Genomic DNA, 16,658 nt, shown 5'->3' with positions numbered 1-16,658 from the left:
GTTTGTATGGCTTGGAAAAATACAGATTTTATTAAAATTTGTAGTTTATTTCTACATGGATACAAACTTTTGAGTCATTTATATGGGAGTCCTCCTTAGGAGGAAGGAAGTCTCCGTGAAGTTAAGAGGTACTGTATACCCTTCCTTTCTGAAAGATACAATTAATATTAATAATAGTAAGAGATCAATGAGAATCATTAGTGAACAGTGTAGCCGGCTCGTAAAGAGACAAAGCCATGCTTTCGATTCTCAGAATAAAATCATTTCCAGGAATGAAATCTGTGAAGTTGAGAGGTATACCCATCCTGATACAATTATTATAAGCAACAGCAAGATGTCAAAGAAAACCGCCAGTGAACAGAGTAGCCGGCTCCTACAGAGGCAAGGCTGCATGTTCGAATCCAAGAAGTGGTATGAATATCAAGTGTTACATGATAAAAATACAATATCTGTATATCATGAAATACTTAAGAAATATGAGGCATTCTTACTTCCATTAGGGTGAAAACCAATTATTATAATTATTATTATTATTACTAGCTAAGCTACAACCCTAGTTGGAAAAGCAGGATGCTATATGCCAAAGGGCTCCAACAGGGAAAAATAGCACAGTAAGGAAAGTAATTTTGGAAATAAATAAGCTATAAGAGAAGTAATGAACAATTAAAATTAAATATTTTAAGAACAGTAACAACATGAAAACAAATCTTTCATAAATAAACTTTAAAAAGATTTATGTCAGCCTATTTAACATTAGCTGCAAGTTTTAACTTATTAAGTTCTACCGATTCAACTACCTGACTAGGAAGATCATTCCACAACTTGGTAACAGCTGGATTAAAACTTCTAGAATACTATGTAGTATTGACACTCGAGATGGAAAAGGCATGATTATTATTATTATTATTATTAATATACATGGGTAAGATTGGCAAATGGAAGAATGGTAGAAAGGGCGTTAATGGATTATGTGTTGATAACTAAAAGAATGTTTGGAAGATTGAAAGACGTGCACATGTTTAGGGATATGGCAAACATGTCTGATCATTTTTTGGTGGAAGGAAAATTAGTTGTAGCAAAAAAGTGGGGAAATAGAGTAGGTGGATGTAAAAGGGAGCTTGTGAGGGTTGAAGAGCTAATAAAACCGGGGGTAAAAAGTAAATATCAAGAAAAGTTGAGAATGGCATATGACGAAGTGAAAGTAAGAGAAACTGGCAATTTAGAGGAGGAGTGGAAGTTAGTAAAAGAAAATTTTGTTGGGATTGCAAGTGATGTGTGTGGTAAGAAATTTGTTGGAGGCAGCATGAGGAAGGGCAGTGAATGGTGGAATGAATGAGTGAAGGTAAAGGTGGAAGAGAAAAAGAGGGCTTTTGAAAAATGGCTGCAGAATACTGTAATACTGTAGAGAAGTATGAAAGATATAGAGAGAAAAATGTGGAAGTAAAGCGCAAGGTAAGTGAGGCAACGAGGGCAGCTGACCTGAGGTGGGTCAGGGATTGGGTCATTCATATGAAGAGAATAAGAAGTGAAGAGAGTAAGGAAGGCTGGTTCAAGAATTGAAGAGACAGGGAAAGATGGAAATGGAAAGTTGTTAAAAGGAGAGGAGGCAAGGAAAAGGTGGGCGGAGTATTTTGAAAGTTTACTGAATGTTGAGGATAATAGGGAGGCAGATATAATTGCTGTTGCAGGTGTTGAGGTGCCGGTGATGGGAGATGAGAATGAGAGAGATTACAAGACAGGAAGTGAGGAGAGCATTAGAGCACTAGATAAAACGAGACTAGGAAAAGCATCTGGTATGGATGGTGTGAGAGCCGAGATGTTGAAGGAATGGGGTGTGACTGTACTTGAATGGTTGGTGAAATTGTTTAATATGTGCTTTGTGTTGTTAATAGTACCAGTAGATTGGGTTTGTGCGTGTATTGTACCACTATGCAAGGGTAAGGGAGATGTGCATGAGTGTTGTAATTCAAGGGGTATTAGTTTGTTGTGTAATTGGAAAAGTGTATGGTAGAGTACTGATTAATAGGATTAAGGATAAAACAGAGAATGCAATCTTAGAAGTACAGGGTGGTTTTAGAAGAGGTAGGGGTTGTAAGAATCAGATTTTTACAGTTAGGCAGATATGCGAGAAATATTTAGCAAAAGGTAAGGAGGTGTATGTTGCGTTTATGGATCTGGAGAAAGCGTATGATAGAGTTGATAGGGAAGCAATGTGGAATGTGATGAGGTTATATCGAGTTGGTGGAAGGTTGTTGCAAGCAGTGGAAAGTTTCTACAAAGGTAGTAAAGCATGTCTTAGGATAGGAAATGAAGTGAGCGATTGGTTTCCGGTGAGAGTGGGGCTGAGACAGGGATGTGTGATGTCACCGTGGTTGTTTAACTTGTATGTTGATGGAGTGGTGAGAGAGGTGAATGCTCGAGTGCTTGGACGAGAATTGAAACTGGCAGACGAGAATGACCATGAATGGGAGGTAAATCAGTTGTTGATTGCGGATGATACTGTACTGGTTGCATACGCGGAAGAGAAGCATGGCCGATTAGTGACAGAATTTGGAAGGGTGTGTGAGAGAAGGAAGTTGAGAGTTAATGTGGGTAAGAGTAAGGTTATGAGATGTACGAGAAGGGAAGGTGGTGCGAGGTGGAATATCATGTTGAATGGAGAGTTACTTGAGGAGGTGGATCAGTTTAAGTACTTGGGATCTGTTGTTGCAGCAAATGATGGAGTGGAAGCAGATGTACGTCAGTGAGTGAATGAAGGATGCAAAGTGTTGGGGGCAGTTAAGGGAGTAGTAAAAAATAGAGGGTTGGGCATGAATGTAAAGAGAGTTCTGTATGAGAAAGTGATTGTACCAACTGTGATGTATGGATTGGAGTTGTGGGGAATGAAAGTGATGGAGAGACAGAAATTTAATGCGTTTGAGATGAGGTATCTAAGCAGTATGGCTGGTGTATCTCGAGTAGATAGGGTTAGGAATGAAGTAGTGAGGGTGAGAACAGGTGTAAGAAATGAGTTAGCAGCTAGAGTGGATATGAATGTGTTGAGGTGGTTTGGCCAAGATGAGAGAATGGAAAATGGCTGTCTGCTGAAGAAAGTGATGAATGCAAGAGTTGTTGGGAGAAGTACTGTACAAGAGGAAGGCCAAGGTTTGGGTGGATGGATGGAGTGAAGGAAGCTATGGGTTATAGGAGGATAGATGTGAGAGAGGCAAGAGAGCGTTCTAGATATAGGAATAAATGGCGAGCGATTGTGACGCAGTTCCGGTAAGCCCTGCTGCTTCCTCCAGTGCCTTGGATGATCACGGAGGTAGCAGCAGTAGGGGGATTCAGCGTTATGAAGCTTCATCTGTGGTGGATAACAGGGGATGGTGGGCTGTGCCACCCTAGCAGTACCAGCCGAACTCGGTTGAGTCCCTTGTCAGGCTGGGAGGAACATAGAGAGGAGACGTCCCCTTTTTTGTTTCATTTGTTTGATGGCTACCCACCAAAAATGTTATTTTCATTAGTAAAATAAATTTTTGAATATACTTACCCGATGATCATGTAGCTGTCAACTCTGTTGCCCGACAGAAATCTACGGTCGGGATACGCCAGCGATCGCTATACAGGTGGGGGTGTACACAACAGCGCCATCTGTGGTCAGGTACTCCAGTACTTCTTGTCAACACCACCTCAATTTTTTCCTCGGTCCACTGGTTCTCTATGGGGAGGAAGGGTGGGTCAATTAAATCATGATCATCGGGTAAGTATATTCAAAAATTTATTTTACTAATGAAAATAACATTTTTCAATATTAATCTTACCCGATGATCATGTAGCTGATTCACACCCAGGGTGGTGGGTGGAGACCAGCATACATGTTAACAAAGAAGCTAAGTATCCCGTATTTCATTTTATTAGTTATTCAAAAATAACATAAAATAAATAAGTACCTGGTAAGGAAGACGACTTGAACCATTACTCTGCCTTTATTAAGTACGTCTTCCTTACTGAGCGTAGCGGTCCTCTTAGGATGCTGAACGACTCTTAGGTGCTGAAGTATAAAGGGCTGCAACCCATACTAAAGGACCTCATCACAACCTTTAACCTCGGCGCTTCTCAAGAAAGAATTGACCACCCGCCAAATCAACAAGGATGTGGAAGGCTTCTTAGCCGACCGTACAACCCATAAAAAGTATTCAAGAGAAAGGTTAAAAAGGTTATGGGATTATGGGAATGTAGTGGCTGAGCCCCCGCCTACTACTGCATTCGTTGCTACGAATGGTCCCAGGGTGTAGCAGTTCTCGTAAAGAGACTGGACATCTTTGAGATAGAACGATGCGAACACTGACTTGCTTCTCCAATAGGTTGCATCCATAACACTCTGCAGAGAACGGTTCTGTTTGAAGGCCACTGAAGTAGCCACAGCTCTCACTTCATGTGTCCTTACCTTCAGCAAAGCAAGGTCTTCTTCCTTCAGATGAGAATGTGCTTCCCTAATCAGAAGCCTGATTTAGTAAGAAACTGAGTTCTTAGACCTTGGAAGAGAAGGCTTCTTGATAGCACACCATAAGGCTTCTGATTGTCCTCGTAAAGGTTATGACCTTTTTAGATAGTACCTAAGAGCTCTAACTAGGCAAAGTACTCTCTCCAGTTCGTTCCCCACCAAGTTGGACAGGCTTGGGATCTCGAACGACTTAGGCCAAGGACGTGAAGGAAGCTCGTTTTAGCAAAAAACCGAGCTGCAAGGAACATGTAGCCGTTTCAGATGTGAAAACTATGTTCCTGCTGAAGGCGTGGATCTCACTTACTCTTTTAACTGTTGTTAAGCACACGAGGAAAAGAGTTTTTAATGTGAGGTCCTTAAAAGAGGCTGATTGGAGAGGTTCAAATCTTGATGACATAAGGAACCTTAGGACCACGTCTAGATTCCAGCCTGGAGTGGACAACCGACGTTCCTTTGAGGTCTCAAAAGACCTAAGGAGGTCCTGTAGATCTTTGTTGGTGGAAAGATCCAAGCCTCTGTGGCGGAAAACCGCTGCCAACATACTTCTGTAACCCTTGATCGTAGGAGCTGAAAGGGATCTTACGTTCCTTAGATGTAACAGGAAGTCAGCAATCTGGGTTACAGTGGTACTGGTTGAGGAAACTGCATTGGCCTTGTACCAGCTTCGGACGACTTCCCCTTTAGACTGATAGACTCTGAGAGTGGATGTCCTCCTTGCTCTGGCAATCGCTCTGGCTGCCTCCTTCGAAAAGCCCCTAGCTCTTGAGAGTCTTTCAAAAGTCTGAAGGCAGTCAGACGAAGAGCGTGGAGGTTTGGGTGTACCTTCTTTACGTGAGGTTGACGTAGAAGGTCCACTCCTAGAGGAAGAGTCCTGGGAATGTCGACCAGCCATTGCAGTACCTCTATGAACCATTCTCTCGCGGGCCAGAGCGGAGCCAACCAACGTCAGCCGTGTCCCTTTGCGAGAGGCGAACTTCTGAAGTACCCTGTTGACAATCTTGAACGGCGGGAATGCATACAGGTCGAGATGGGACCAATCCAGCAGAAAAGCATCCACGTGAACTGCTGCTGGGTCTGGAATCGGAGAACAATACAACGGGAGCCTCTAGGTTATCGAGGTAGCGAACAGATCTATGGTTGGCTGACCCCACAGGGCCCAAAGTCTGCTGCAAACATTCTTGTGAAGGGTCCACTCTGTGGGGATGACCTGACCCTTCCGGCTGAGGCGATCTGCCATGACATTCATATCGCCCTGAATGAACCTCGTTACCAGCGTGAGCTTTCGATCTTTTGACCAGATGAGGAGGTCCCTTGCGATCTAGAACAACTTCCACGAATGAGTCCCTCCCTGCTTGGAGATGTAAGCCAAGGCTGTGGTGTTGACAGAGTCCACCTCCACCACCTTGTTAAGCTGGAGGGACTTGAAGTTTATCAAGGCCAGATGAACCGCCAACAGCTCCTTGCAATTGATGTGAAGTGTCCTTTGCTCCTGATTCCATGTTCCCGAGCATTCCTGTCCGTCCAAAGTCGCACCCCAGCCCGTGTCTGATGCGTCCGAGAAGAGACGGCGGTCGGGTTTCTGAACAGCCAAAGGTAGACTTCCTTGAGAAGAAAGCTGTTCTTTCACCACGTTAGAGTAGACCTCCTCTCTTCGGAAACAGGAACTGAGATCGTCTCTAGCGTCATGTCCTTTATCCAGTGAGCAGCTAGATGATACTGAAGGGGGCGGAGGTGGAGTCTCCCTAACTCGATGAACAGGGCCAGCGATGAAAGTGTCCCTGTTAGACTCATCCACTACCTGACTGAGCATCGGTTCCTTCTCAGCATGCTCTGGATGCATTCTAGGGCTTGGTAGATCCTTGGGGCCGACGGAAAAGCCCGAAAAGCTCGACTCTGAAGCTCCATACCCAGGTAGACAATGGTCTGGGATGGGACGAGCTGGGACTCCTCAAAATTGACCAGGAGGCCCAGTTCCTTGGTCAGATCCATAGTCCATCTGAGAATCTCCAGACAGCGACGACTTGTGGGAGCTCTTAAAAGCCAGTCGTCTGACGGATCCGGACACAAGATCATGGTACTGCTGCACAGTGTGTGAACTGTCAACCATGGGGAAGCGAGGAAATACAGCGACAACCCGAAACTGTCTAGACTGTCTGGGTCGTACAGACAACTCCTTATCGGGTTGCTGAGGTTGCCGCACTGCGTCACAACAAGTCACTTCTGCTGGTTGTTGAACGTCTTCCCAGTGACACACTGACTCCGTAAACAAAAAATCCTCTAACAAGGACTAAGCTTGGACTGCATGTCTTGCAACAAAGCTCAAGGTCTATGGGAGCAGGTGTGGCAACAGACGGGGTTAGCGACTGAAGCGGAACCATTACCCTCCCTGGAAGCATGTTATGTTTAAATAAAAGTCCATAGGAGGCTAAGCAGCTTAAGGCTCCTCTCCAAATGACAGAGTCCTCAAGGGAATATCAGAAGGAGGGAGAATAGCACTTTCTCATCTACAGGAACCATATCCGAGAAAAGCTAAGTTCTCTCAGTGAGGGTTTCACTGGTGCAAAAGCAGCAGACCAGAAGGCAACGTTATGAAACTGCTTGACAGTCTTGTGAGTTGGCAACAACCAAAGATGTGTGACTGAGGAGCATGCGGTAAGGTATGCAGAGCATGCTGTAAGGTATGCACATGCTGTAAGGTATGCAGAGCATGCTGTAAGGTATGCAGAGCATGCTGTAAGGTATGCAGAGCATGTTGCATGGCATGCGGCTTATGCTGCATGGGATGAGGCTCATGCTGCATGGGATGAGGCTCATGCTGCATGGTATGAGGCTCATGCTGCATAGGATGAGGCTCATGCTGCAAGGGATGAGGCTCATGCCGCATGGGTTGAGGAGGATGCCGCATAGTATGAGGCTCCTGCCTCATGGGTTGAGGAGGTTGCCGCATAGCATGAGGCTCCTGCCTCATGGTTTGAGGAGGATGCCGCATAGCATGAGGCTCCTCATAGCATGAGGCTCCTGCCTCATGGGTTGAGGAGGATGCCGCATAGCATGAGGCTCCTGCCTCATGGGTTGAGGAGGATGCCGCATAGCCTGAGGCTCCTGCCTCATGGGTAGAGGAGGTTGCCGCATAGCATGAGGCTCCTGCCTCATGGGTTGAGGAGGATGCCGCATAGCATGAGGCTCCTGCCTCATGGGTTGAGGAGGATGCCGCATAGCATGAGGCTCCTCATAGCATGAGGCTCCTGCCTCATGGGTTGAGGAGGATGCCGCATAGCATGAGGCTCCTGCCTCATGGGTTGAGGAGGATGCCGCATAGCATGAGGCTCCTGCCTCATGGGTAGAGGAGGTTGCCGCATAGCATGAGGCTCCTGCCTCATGGGTTGAGGAGGATGCCGCATAGCATGAGGCTCCTGCCTCATGGGTAGAGGAGGTTGCCGCATAGCATGAGGCTCCTGCCTCATGGGTTGAGGAGGTTGCCTCAAAGTGCTGGAACCCGGCAACTCCCGATGCGGCAACTCACGCATGAAAGCAGGAGGCGCAGCAAGAACATGCGTCTGGCAGGGTGGACTGCGCATCGGAGGTGGAGCTCTCACAGGTGGAGGGTGGGAGCAGGCAGCCGCAGTATCTGCTGAGCGCACAACCTCGGCGGGTTGTAGGTTAACAGGCTACATTGTCAACCTTCCAGCATGATACTCCTGTATGAAGGAGCAAGCTGAGACTGTATAGTCTGCAGCATGGACCACTAGGGTCTATGAAAGACAACAACAAACGGAGCTACTGTCCGTTGAGACTGAGGGTCTAAAACAGCTGGTGCGGCAACAGACGGAGTTACTGCCTGTTGCGGTACCACCTTGCCTCTCTGGGAGGTGTGCAGTTGTCGTACTGCAGCAAGTCCGAACTGACCCAGTGCTAATGGCTACACCTAGGAGTTGGACTTGCGCGGAAGGGACCGACTTGCACTTAAAAGCTGCAAGATTTGGTCCATGGTTTCTGCGAGAAACCTCTTCCGCAGACGAGGAATAAATGGGCTCTCTCGTCTTTGTGTGGGTGGGGTGATCACGTCGGCTACGTGAGTGGGTACACCCGAAACCACGGAGGGAAACGTCTGTTCGTCGATCAAGGCCTGATGAACCCATAAGTCCTTCGACGTTACTTCTCCCCTGGGCTTGGGAGCTTGTAAGAGGTCCCAGACAAGGCGAACAACTGGCACGAACAGACGAACCCTCGAACGCAACACTGTAACACTTTGCGCTTATCACTTTATCACTTTTGAATTTCTGTTTGCACTTATTTCACTGAACTCGAAACTTTAAGTGGTTTGTACCTGAAACACGCAATTCTATCCTTCGTTAAAAGTTAGTAATTGCGAAAACAGTATTACAATGTAGCAGAAAAACACAATGAAAGATAAAAAATTCAGTGGCTGGAAAAGAGACTAAACACTAGATCAAATAAACTACGTTTAAAATCTCTCACCGCATAAAGCCTGGGAACAAGAATAAAACTCTAGAAACGTTTACCTTCTTCCCCTAAAGAGACTAGGGAGAAGAGCAAAAACGATAACAACGTTACCCGCTTGAACGAAACGTTTATCCTCCTCTCTCTCCCTCCATCTCTATCTCTCTCTCTCTCTCTCTTGACTTAGAACCTGAGAGATGAGCCCAATTATATATATCGTTAAAACATATTATTGTTAAAGGTAAAAAACTGAAAGATTTCCCAAATAAAAAGTTCCTTTATTAGAATTAAAACCATTTAAGCTAAGAAAGAATGAACAAAACGCTAGAATCGGTTTACTCTTACTGCAACGTGAAACCGTGAATACTCTCTCTCTATCGTAACGATAGAGCGCAAGTTGAACGTTCTGAACGTCAACAACTGCGGAGACAAAACAAAACGTTAGTTCAACTTTGAAAACAGTACGAGACTATCAAAGAAATTCTTTCAAAAACATTAAAATAGCATAAAATCTTAACAGGTAAAAACGATATGACGGGCTCAATGTTAATTAACTTCGGTTCCAAGAAAAGACCGCCTACTATTAGGAAAGGTCGCATATAAACAAACATAAAAATTAATTTTAATAAGTTTATAATAAAAGGAAGTTAATCGAAGAGGCCTATAAAAGGCAGAGAGATATAAAATAAATCTATAACTTTGTTAAGCAAAATTAAGAAAGAGTCTATACTCTCTTCGACACCAACACTTCCGTCTAAGGGAAGGGTCGGCCATTTAAAAGAGAAAGAGAGTTCATACTCTCTTCGTCACCAAAATTAAATCAAATTAATTCCAAAAACTTGCTAAGCTAATGATAAAGCTTCCTGAATAGCGAAGGCTAAACTCTGGAGCAAATACATCACCAAATCGTGAACAATAACTCCAGAATCAACAGCGTATCCAAGTAGGTCTAGCCGGTGGCACGACAGAGGAAAAATTGAGGCGGTGTTGACAAGAAGTACTGGAGTACCTGACCACAGATGGCGCTGTTGTGTACACCCCCACCTGTATAGCGATCGCTGGCGTATCCCGACCGTAGATTTCTGTCGGGCAACAGAGTTGACAGCTACATGATCATCGGGTAAGATTAATATTGAAAATTGGGGAAGTGCCTTGGTATATATATATATATATATATATATATATATATATATATATATATATATATATATACATATATATATACATATATATATACATATATATACATATACATATATATATACATATATATATATATATATATATATATATATATATATATATATATATATATACATATATATATACATATATATACATATACATATACATACATATATATATATATATATATATATATATATATATATATATATATATATATATATATATATATATATATAGATATATATATATATATATATATATATATATATATATATATATATATATATATATATATATATATATATATATATAAATATATATATATATATATATATATATATATATATATATATATATATATATATATATATATATATATATATATAACATATATATATATATAACATATATATATATATATATATATATATATATATATATATATATATATATATATATATATATATATATATATATATATATATATATATATATATATATATATATATATAAATATATATATATATATATATATATATATATATATATATATATATATATATATATATATATATATATATATGTATTATTATTATTATTATCACTAGCTAAGCTACAACCCAAGTTGAAAAAGCAAGATGCTATAAGCCCAAGGGCTACAACAGGGAAAAATAGCCCAGTGAGGAAAGGAAATAAATAAACAATATATGAAGTGATGAACAATTAAAATAAAATATCTTAAACACATTAACATTAAAACAAATATTTCAAATATAAAATATAAAAAGACTTATGTTAGCCTGTTCAACATAAAAACATTTGCTGCAAGTTTGAACTTTTGAAGTTCTATGGATTCAACTACCCGATTAGAAAGATCATTCCACAACTTGGTTACAGCTGGAATAAAACTTCTAAAGTAATGTGTATTATTGAGCCTCATGATGGAGAAGGCCTGACAATTAGAATTAACTGCATGCCTAGCATTATGAACAGGATGGAACTGCCCGGTTAGAATTATAAAAAATCTTATGCAACATGCATAATGAACTAATTGAACGATGGTGCCAGAGATTAATATCTAGATCACGAGTAAGAAATTTAATAGACTGTCAGTTCCTGTTCAACAAATTAAGATGAGAATCAGCAGTTGAAGAACAGACAGGGGAACAATACTCGAGACAAGGTAGAATGAAAGAATGAAAACACTTCTCTTCAGAATAGATTGATCACTGAAATCTTAAAAGACTCTCAATAAATCAATTTTTTTTTGCAATTAAAGAAAACACAGACCTATTTGTTTCTCATAATTTGCACCATGCACTACAATTTTAGCTAGATCTCTATTAAGGGATTCAGCAACTCCAGATCTACATTCAGGAGATGGAATTGATGCAAAGAGTAGCATCATCTGTATATGCAACAAGCTTGTTTTTTTAGGCCAAACTACCTGTCATGTGTATATAGTATGAAAAGTAATGGGCCAAGATTACTACCCTGAGGAACACCCAATATCACATTCCTATACTCACTATGGTGCCCATCAACAACAACTCTTTGCGATGTATTATTTCAAAATTTAATATTGATGCTAAGAAACAACTCACCCAATCCCAACTGCTTGAGTTTGAATACAAAAGCCTCATGATTAACATGGTTAAAGGCAGCACTAAAATCAAGGCCAATCAAACAAACTTCCTGACCACAATCAAGGGAGTTTTGTACAGTATTGGAAATTGCAAGAAGGGCATCACATGCTCCAAGGCCATTATAAAAACTAAATTGCAAGCTAGGGAACAGATGATTACCTTCAGCAAACCTATTAAGACATTTTGCCAAAAGGCGTTCAAAAACTTTAGATATGGGAGTTATGGAAATTTGGCAGTGATCAGTTGGACTTGAGCTACCACAAACACATTTACATAGTGGAGTCATAATACCAATTCTCCACCAAGTGCTGAAAGCTCCTCTTCTTGCTAACTTGCACAAAATAAGAGATAACTTTGGGGCTAAGATATCTGTAGTCTTTATAAAAAACAAAGGAAAAATACCATTTGGGTCTACACCTCCATAAGCATCAAGATTCATCAAGAGAGCTTTAATTTCACAAGATCAAAAAGCTAAACTAGTTAGTTTAGCCTCAATAAAGCAGGAATGAGTGGTTCTCAACTCTACACGCTCATAGGAGGGGGAGAGAGATCTAGGCAAAACAAGATACTTAGGAGCTGATTTCAAGTTCATATTGTCCTGTGTGAAGAAATTTCATCACGTGCAGAGATGGCAGTGCGTGTAGTGACGTCATCACACACAGCTTCATCTGGCTGTATTATGAAAAGCGAAAGTGTCTGCTTTTGACCTACTCTTAAGCTGTTAAAGAGTTCTTAAGACTTTGTAGAGGACACATGAACTTATGAACCCCATAAATATGACACAAACCTAGTTTGTGAGAACGTGTTGGAGATTGCAAAAATTCATCTTCCAACAATGTTGTTTCATGACTAAGGGAAAAAGCTGTCTTAACTCTAAAGTCCCCCCAACGGGAATATGAGTATGCTTTCCACGCTTAAATGCTTTCTCTTCGTGATCATGGTTAATAACAGAAACCTGGCTCAAGGCAAGAATCTTTATAAGTGTTGGCTCAAAGTATCGCTGTGTATAGTCGACACAATTCAGATTACTATGGGCATTGTCTATTGTAATTAAAGTTTCAGGGAATTCACGACAAAAAATACTAAAGGGAGGTAATCACCATATGGCAGGAGATTCGTCTCTAACTCCTGTTGTAAGGAAATGCAGTACAGTAAAGTAAAAACCTTGTTAAATTTCCTGTGACGAGAAAAATACGGTGATTCCCTTGAACATCTCTTGCTAGGCATGAGGAACAAAAAGGATGTGTGTCTATGTCTGCCCAGCTCATAAAGATACCACAATGGTCACTATCCCGTCTTGGGCAAGAATGTAAATACTGTACTAAGATTTACTACATATAATCCATTCACTCGTAACTCACAGATAATGAATGGTAACTCAAATGACCGTGAAAAAAGAAAAAACACAAGTCGAAGAGCATTAAACAATAAAAGGAGAGGCGACATTACATTAATGCAAAAAGCTCGATTGAAGAGAGGAAGTGAAAGCACAACCTCATCACTTAGCAATCAGCAGAGTTGTGGGGAGGCGGGGTGAGCAAGAATCCTTTTGCTTCCAGCGCAAGTGCTATGGTTGCTCAGCAATGAAGCATGGTGCAATCAAACCAATTATATTGATTGGCCGGTCATAGAAAACACTACTAGCAGTTACCCATATAAATGACTCAGAAGTTTGTATCTGCATAGGAATAACTTACCATTAGATTCTAATACTGTTGATGTTAGTAAGATAGCAAATGGGTGCTGGCTGGGTAAAAGTGGCCTTAACGCTTTCTCAGCTAAAGCCCCATGACCTATTTCCCGTCGAGATACTGGACCACTTCGGGCTATTTCATTTGTAGCAAAGGAGGGAAATGAATAATGTAGGATGAAATTCCTATCTTTATGACCACTGGAAGAAATGTAATGAATCCATTAACAAAGCAGGTCACTAAGTACAGAAACAATCATATCACTATAACAGTACCTCTCTACGGTTTGAAACTAAAAAAAAAAATTCAATAAAACTTTAAAATAACTATTATGTTTCATAATTACAGATTTTCCAATAAGAAATGTACTTTTCATTAGTTAATGAACACATAAAATTCTGTAATGTAGAGTACTACAAAATGAAGAAGCATGCCCATGCATATTTCAAATGATTAATATTTAGATAGCATGGTTTTTAATAGCTAAATGTCTAAATATATCTTGGGTATTTCATCCTCAATAAATTCATTGTAGCTTAAAATTTTTTTCAAAACTATGATCCATTATCTTCTTTCTGAGTTTACCATCCCTCAAGTTTACCCCAGCATTCTGATAAAAGAAAAAGCATAACTGAGGCACAGCATATCTTTAATTGTCCTGCATTCAATTTCATGAAAATTACATTCTTATGAAAAAAATAATGTAATTAAAACTTAGTGTACTGTATACTGTACTGTATGAAAACCCTTATATTATGAGCAAAATCATTACAGGTAAAATGACACAACCATCAATGACTGCCTAATACAGCTACTTTTACTATCCCTTTTTTTAAAAATGAATTAATTATTCATGTTCTGTTCCTATAACCAGATAAGGTACATAACTTTCAAGTAATTACTGTACTGTATTGGGAAAGTTTCAAAGTAAAATGATCAATGTCTGCATATATACCGTAACACATGCACAACTTCTTGTATGGGTCATTGAAACAAATGACTTTATATTTGCTTCTTTTAAGGCCCCATCTGTTCTATCTTGAAAGATCTGAAATTCAGTGTTATATATATAAAATTAGTATTCTTTGCACCTAGCATGGTGTTTTTTACCAAAATTCATCAAAGTGTTACATGCATTGGTTGCTTGATCCACAACGCAAATCCTAGGGTCACCATTACATATTTTGGAGCATGGCCATATTTGCTACAATTTTTACATTATTGGATTTGGAATGTATAGCCTGAATTCCCTATTTTGTCCTAAAATTTTTTATCTTGAGGATTAAATTCTCCTTGGTGAACTCAATTTCCTATATTTTTTGTGAGGAATGTGATTTTACTATAGTCTGCAGGTATCAATTAACTGTTTTCAATGCTATCATACTATTTTTGGAAGGAATCTATTATTCACACTCAATTAATCTGTTCCCCATCTCTCAGACATATTTCTCTATCTTGTATGCTGTTCATAGTGTTGTGTCTAGTAACTTTAATACTTATATTACAGTACCTATTACATTAATGGTCATATTTTTGGTTGCAACTTCAATACACTTCAATACACCATTCACTCTCTCTTATTTGTCTTATATATCCCTTGACATACGATAATTTTTTACCATCATGCGCATCATTTTAACGGTAATTCAGACTATGATAGTATAATATTATACAAATGGCTAGTATTGGAATATGTTATTTTTCATATTTTGTACTTTATGGTCATTTGCCTACTGTTATTAATTAATATGCTCTTTGTTTCAAACTTTAGCTGTGCCCTGCTCTCTGTGGGGTACCTTTGAATGTAATGGTAATTAGAATCTAAAACACTTACCCTGTTGCCTCTAATAATGGATCTAATTTTGGAATGTTCTCGGGAGCATCAAAAGCCACGGTGCATTGCACTTGGGTCTGTCCACGTTGAAAAAGGGCTGATCCATGCAAAGGACGATGCAAATCTACTAAACACCTAATGGGTCTCAAGTCTGTCAAATTTCTCCCATCACATCTGTAGATTCAAAGTTCATAAGGATAAATCAACAATTGTTAAAAGTCAACAATTGTAAAACACCAGATCTAAACAAATTTGTGAACAAATACATAAAATAGCAATTAAGAGTCTGCTAAATTAAAAAGGATGTTGCTGTCCAGAAGGGAAACTTGAACATAGCTGAAATTTCCAAATTAGTATATGGAAATCGACAGTACACTATATTTAAGTATGCTTGGTACTATTAGAATCATAACTATTTTCATTATCATTATCATTACATGTATCATCATTATTCTTAACACAAGCCAAGCTAAAATCCTAGTTAGAAAAGGATAATGCTAAAAGCCTAGGGGCCCCACCAGTGAAAGCCCCCAAAAGAAAAGAAACAAAAGTAAAGATTAAACAACATAAAAAATACAGGTATAACAAAATAACGTATAAAGCAATTTTAAATAAACAAATAACATGAAATCATGAAACTAGACCTATTTTAACCTCCTCAACAAATTGGCATTTGCAACAAGTTTGAACTTATGTGGTACCATCATTTCAACTACTCCTGTAATTGTGTAGATTATTTGCAATTTAGTAGCAGATGAAATAAAACTTCCGGAACATTGTAGAACATTGGACAAAACAAGAGAAAAAGCAAGATCCCTAAAATTAACTTCGTATTTAATACTATAAGGTGTACGGTACAGTATGGGAAGATCTGAATGCAGAGGATGGTGAGAACTATGAAAATTTAACACACATACAATAAGCTAACTAACTGGAAAATGGTGCCAGAAATCTACATCAAAATCAGGGATAAGGAATATATTCGAACATATTTTTTTTTTAACAATTTGAGATAAAAGTCAGCTGCTGAAGACCAAACAGAAGAACAATATTCAAAAGGACAAAATTACATCAGCAAAAAAATTTCTCAGGCTAGAAAGGACAAAATCTTCATGCAGAATAAAAATTTTTTTGTGATCCTGAAAAAGAAATTGGATATTTTCCCCAAAAGGGAATTTATAATCAGGAATGACAACATAAGTTGTAAATAGGATGTAGGCAGTTAAAAACACTATAAATTAAAAGATCTGAATGGAGAGGATCTAACTTACCAGACATACTTAACATGTTATTTTTATAATAAAATAAATTTTTGAATATACTTACCCGGTGATTATAATAGCTGCAACTCTGTT

The 16,658-nt window shown here is 39.5% G+C and overlaps 1 protein-coding gene across 1 annotated transcript in view; it reads right to left on the bottom strand.

Annotated features, from left to right (window-relative positions):
- The window catches only part of PNPase (polyribonucleotide nucleotidyltransferase 1), a 185,568-nt gene that overhangs the window by 42,483 nt on the left and 126,427 nt on the right, over positions 1-16,658 (bottom strand). The window contains exons 9-10 of the mRNA XM_068386971.1: positions 15,304-15,477; positions 13,476-13,669 (exon numbers count right to left, since the gene is read on the bottom strand). Of these exons, the coding sequence (XP_068243072.1) occupies positions 13,476-13,669; positions 15,304-15,477 (368 nt within the window). The remainder of the gene's footprint in view (positions 1-13,475; positions 13,670-15,303; positions 15,478-16,658) is intronic.

The sequence above is a fragment of the Palaemon carinicauda genome, chromosome 14, assembly GCF_036898095.1.
Source record: "Palaemon carinicauda isolate YSFRI2023 chromosome 14, ASM3689809v2, whole genome shotgun sequence".
In the NCBI taxonomy this organism is placed as follows: domain Eukaryota; kingdom Metazoa; phylum Arthropoda; class Malacostraca; order Decapoda; family Palaemonidae; genus Palaemon; species Palaemon carinicauda.
This window is presented reverse-complemented; position numbering and strand designations above follow the sequence as displayed.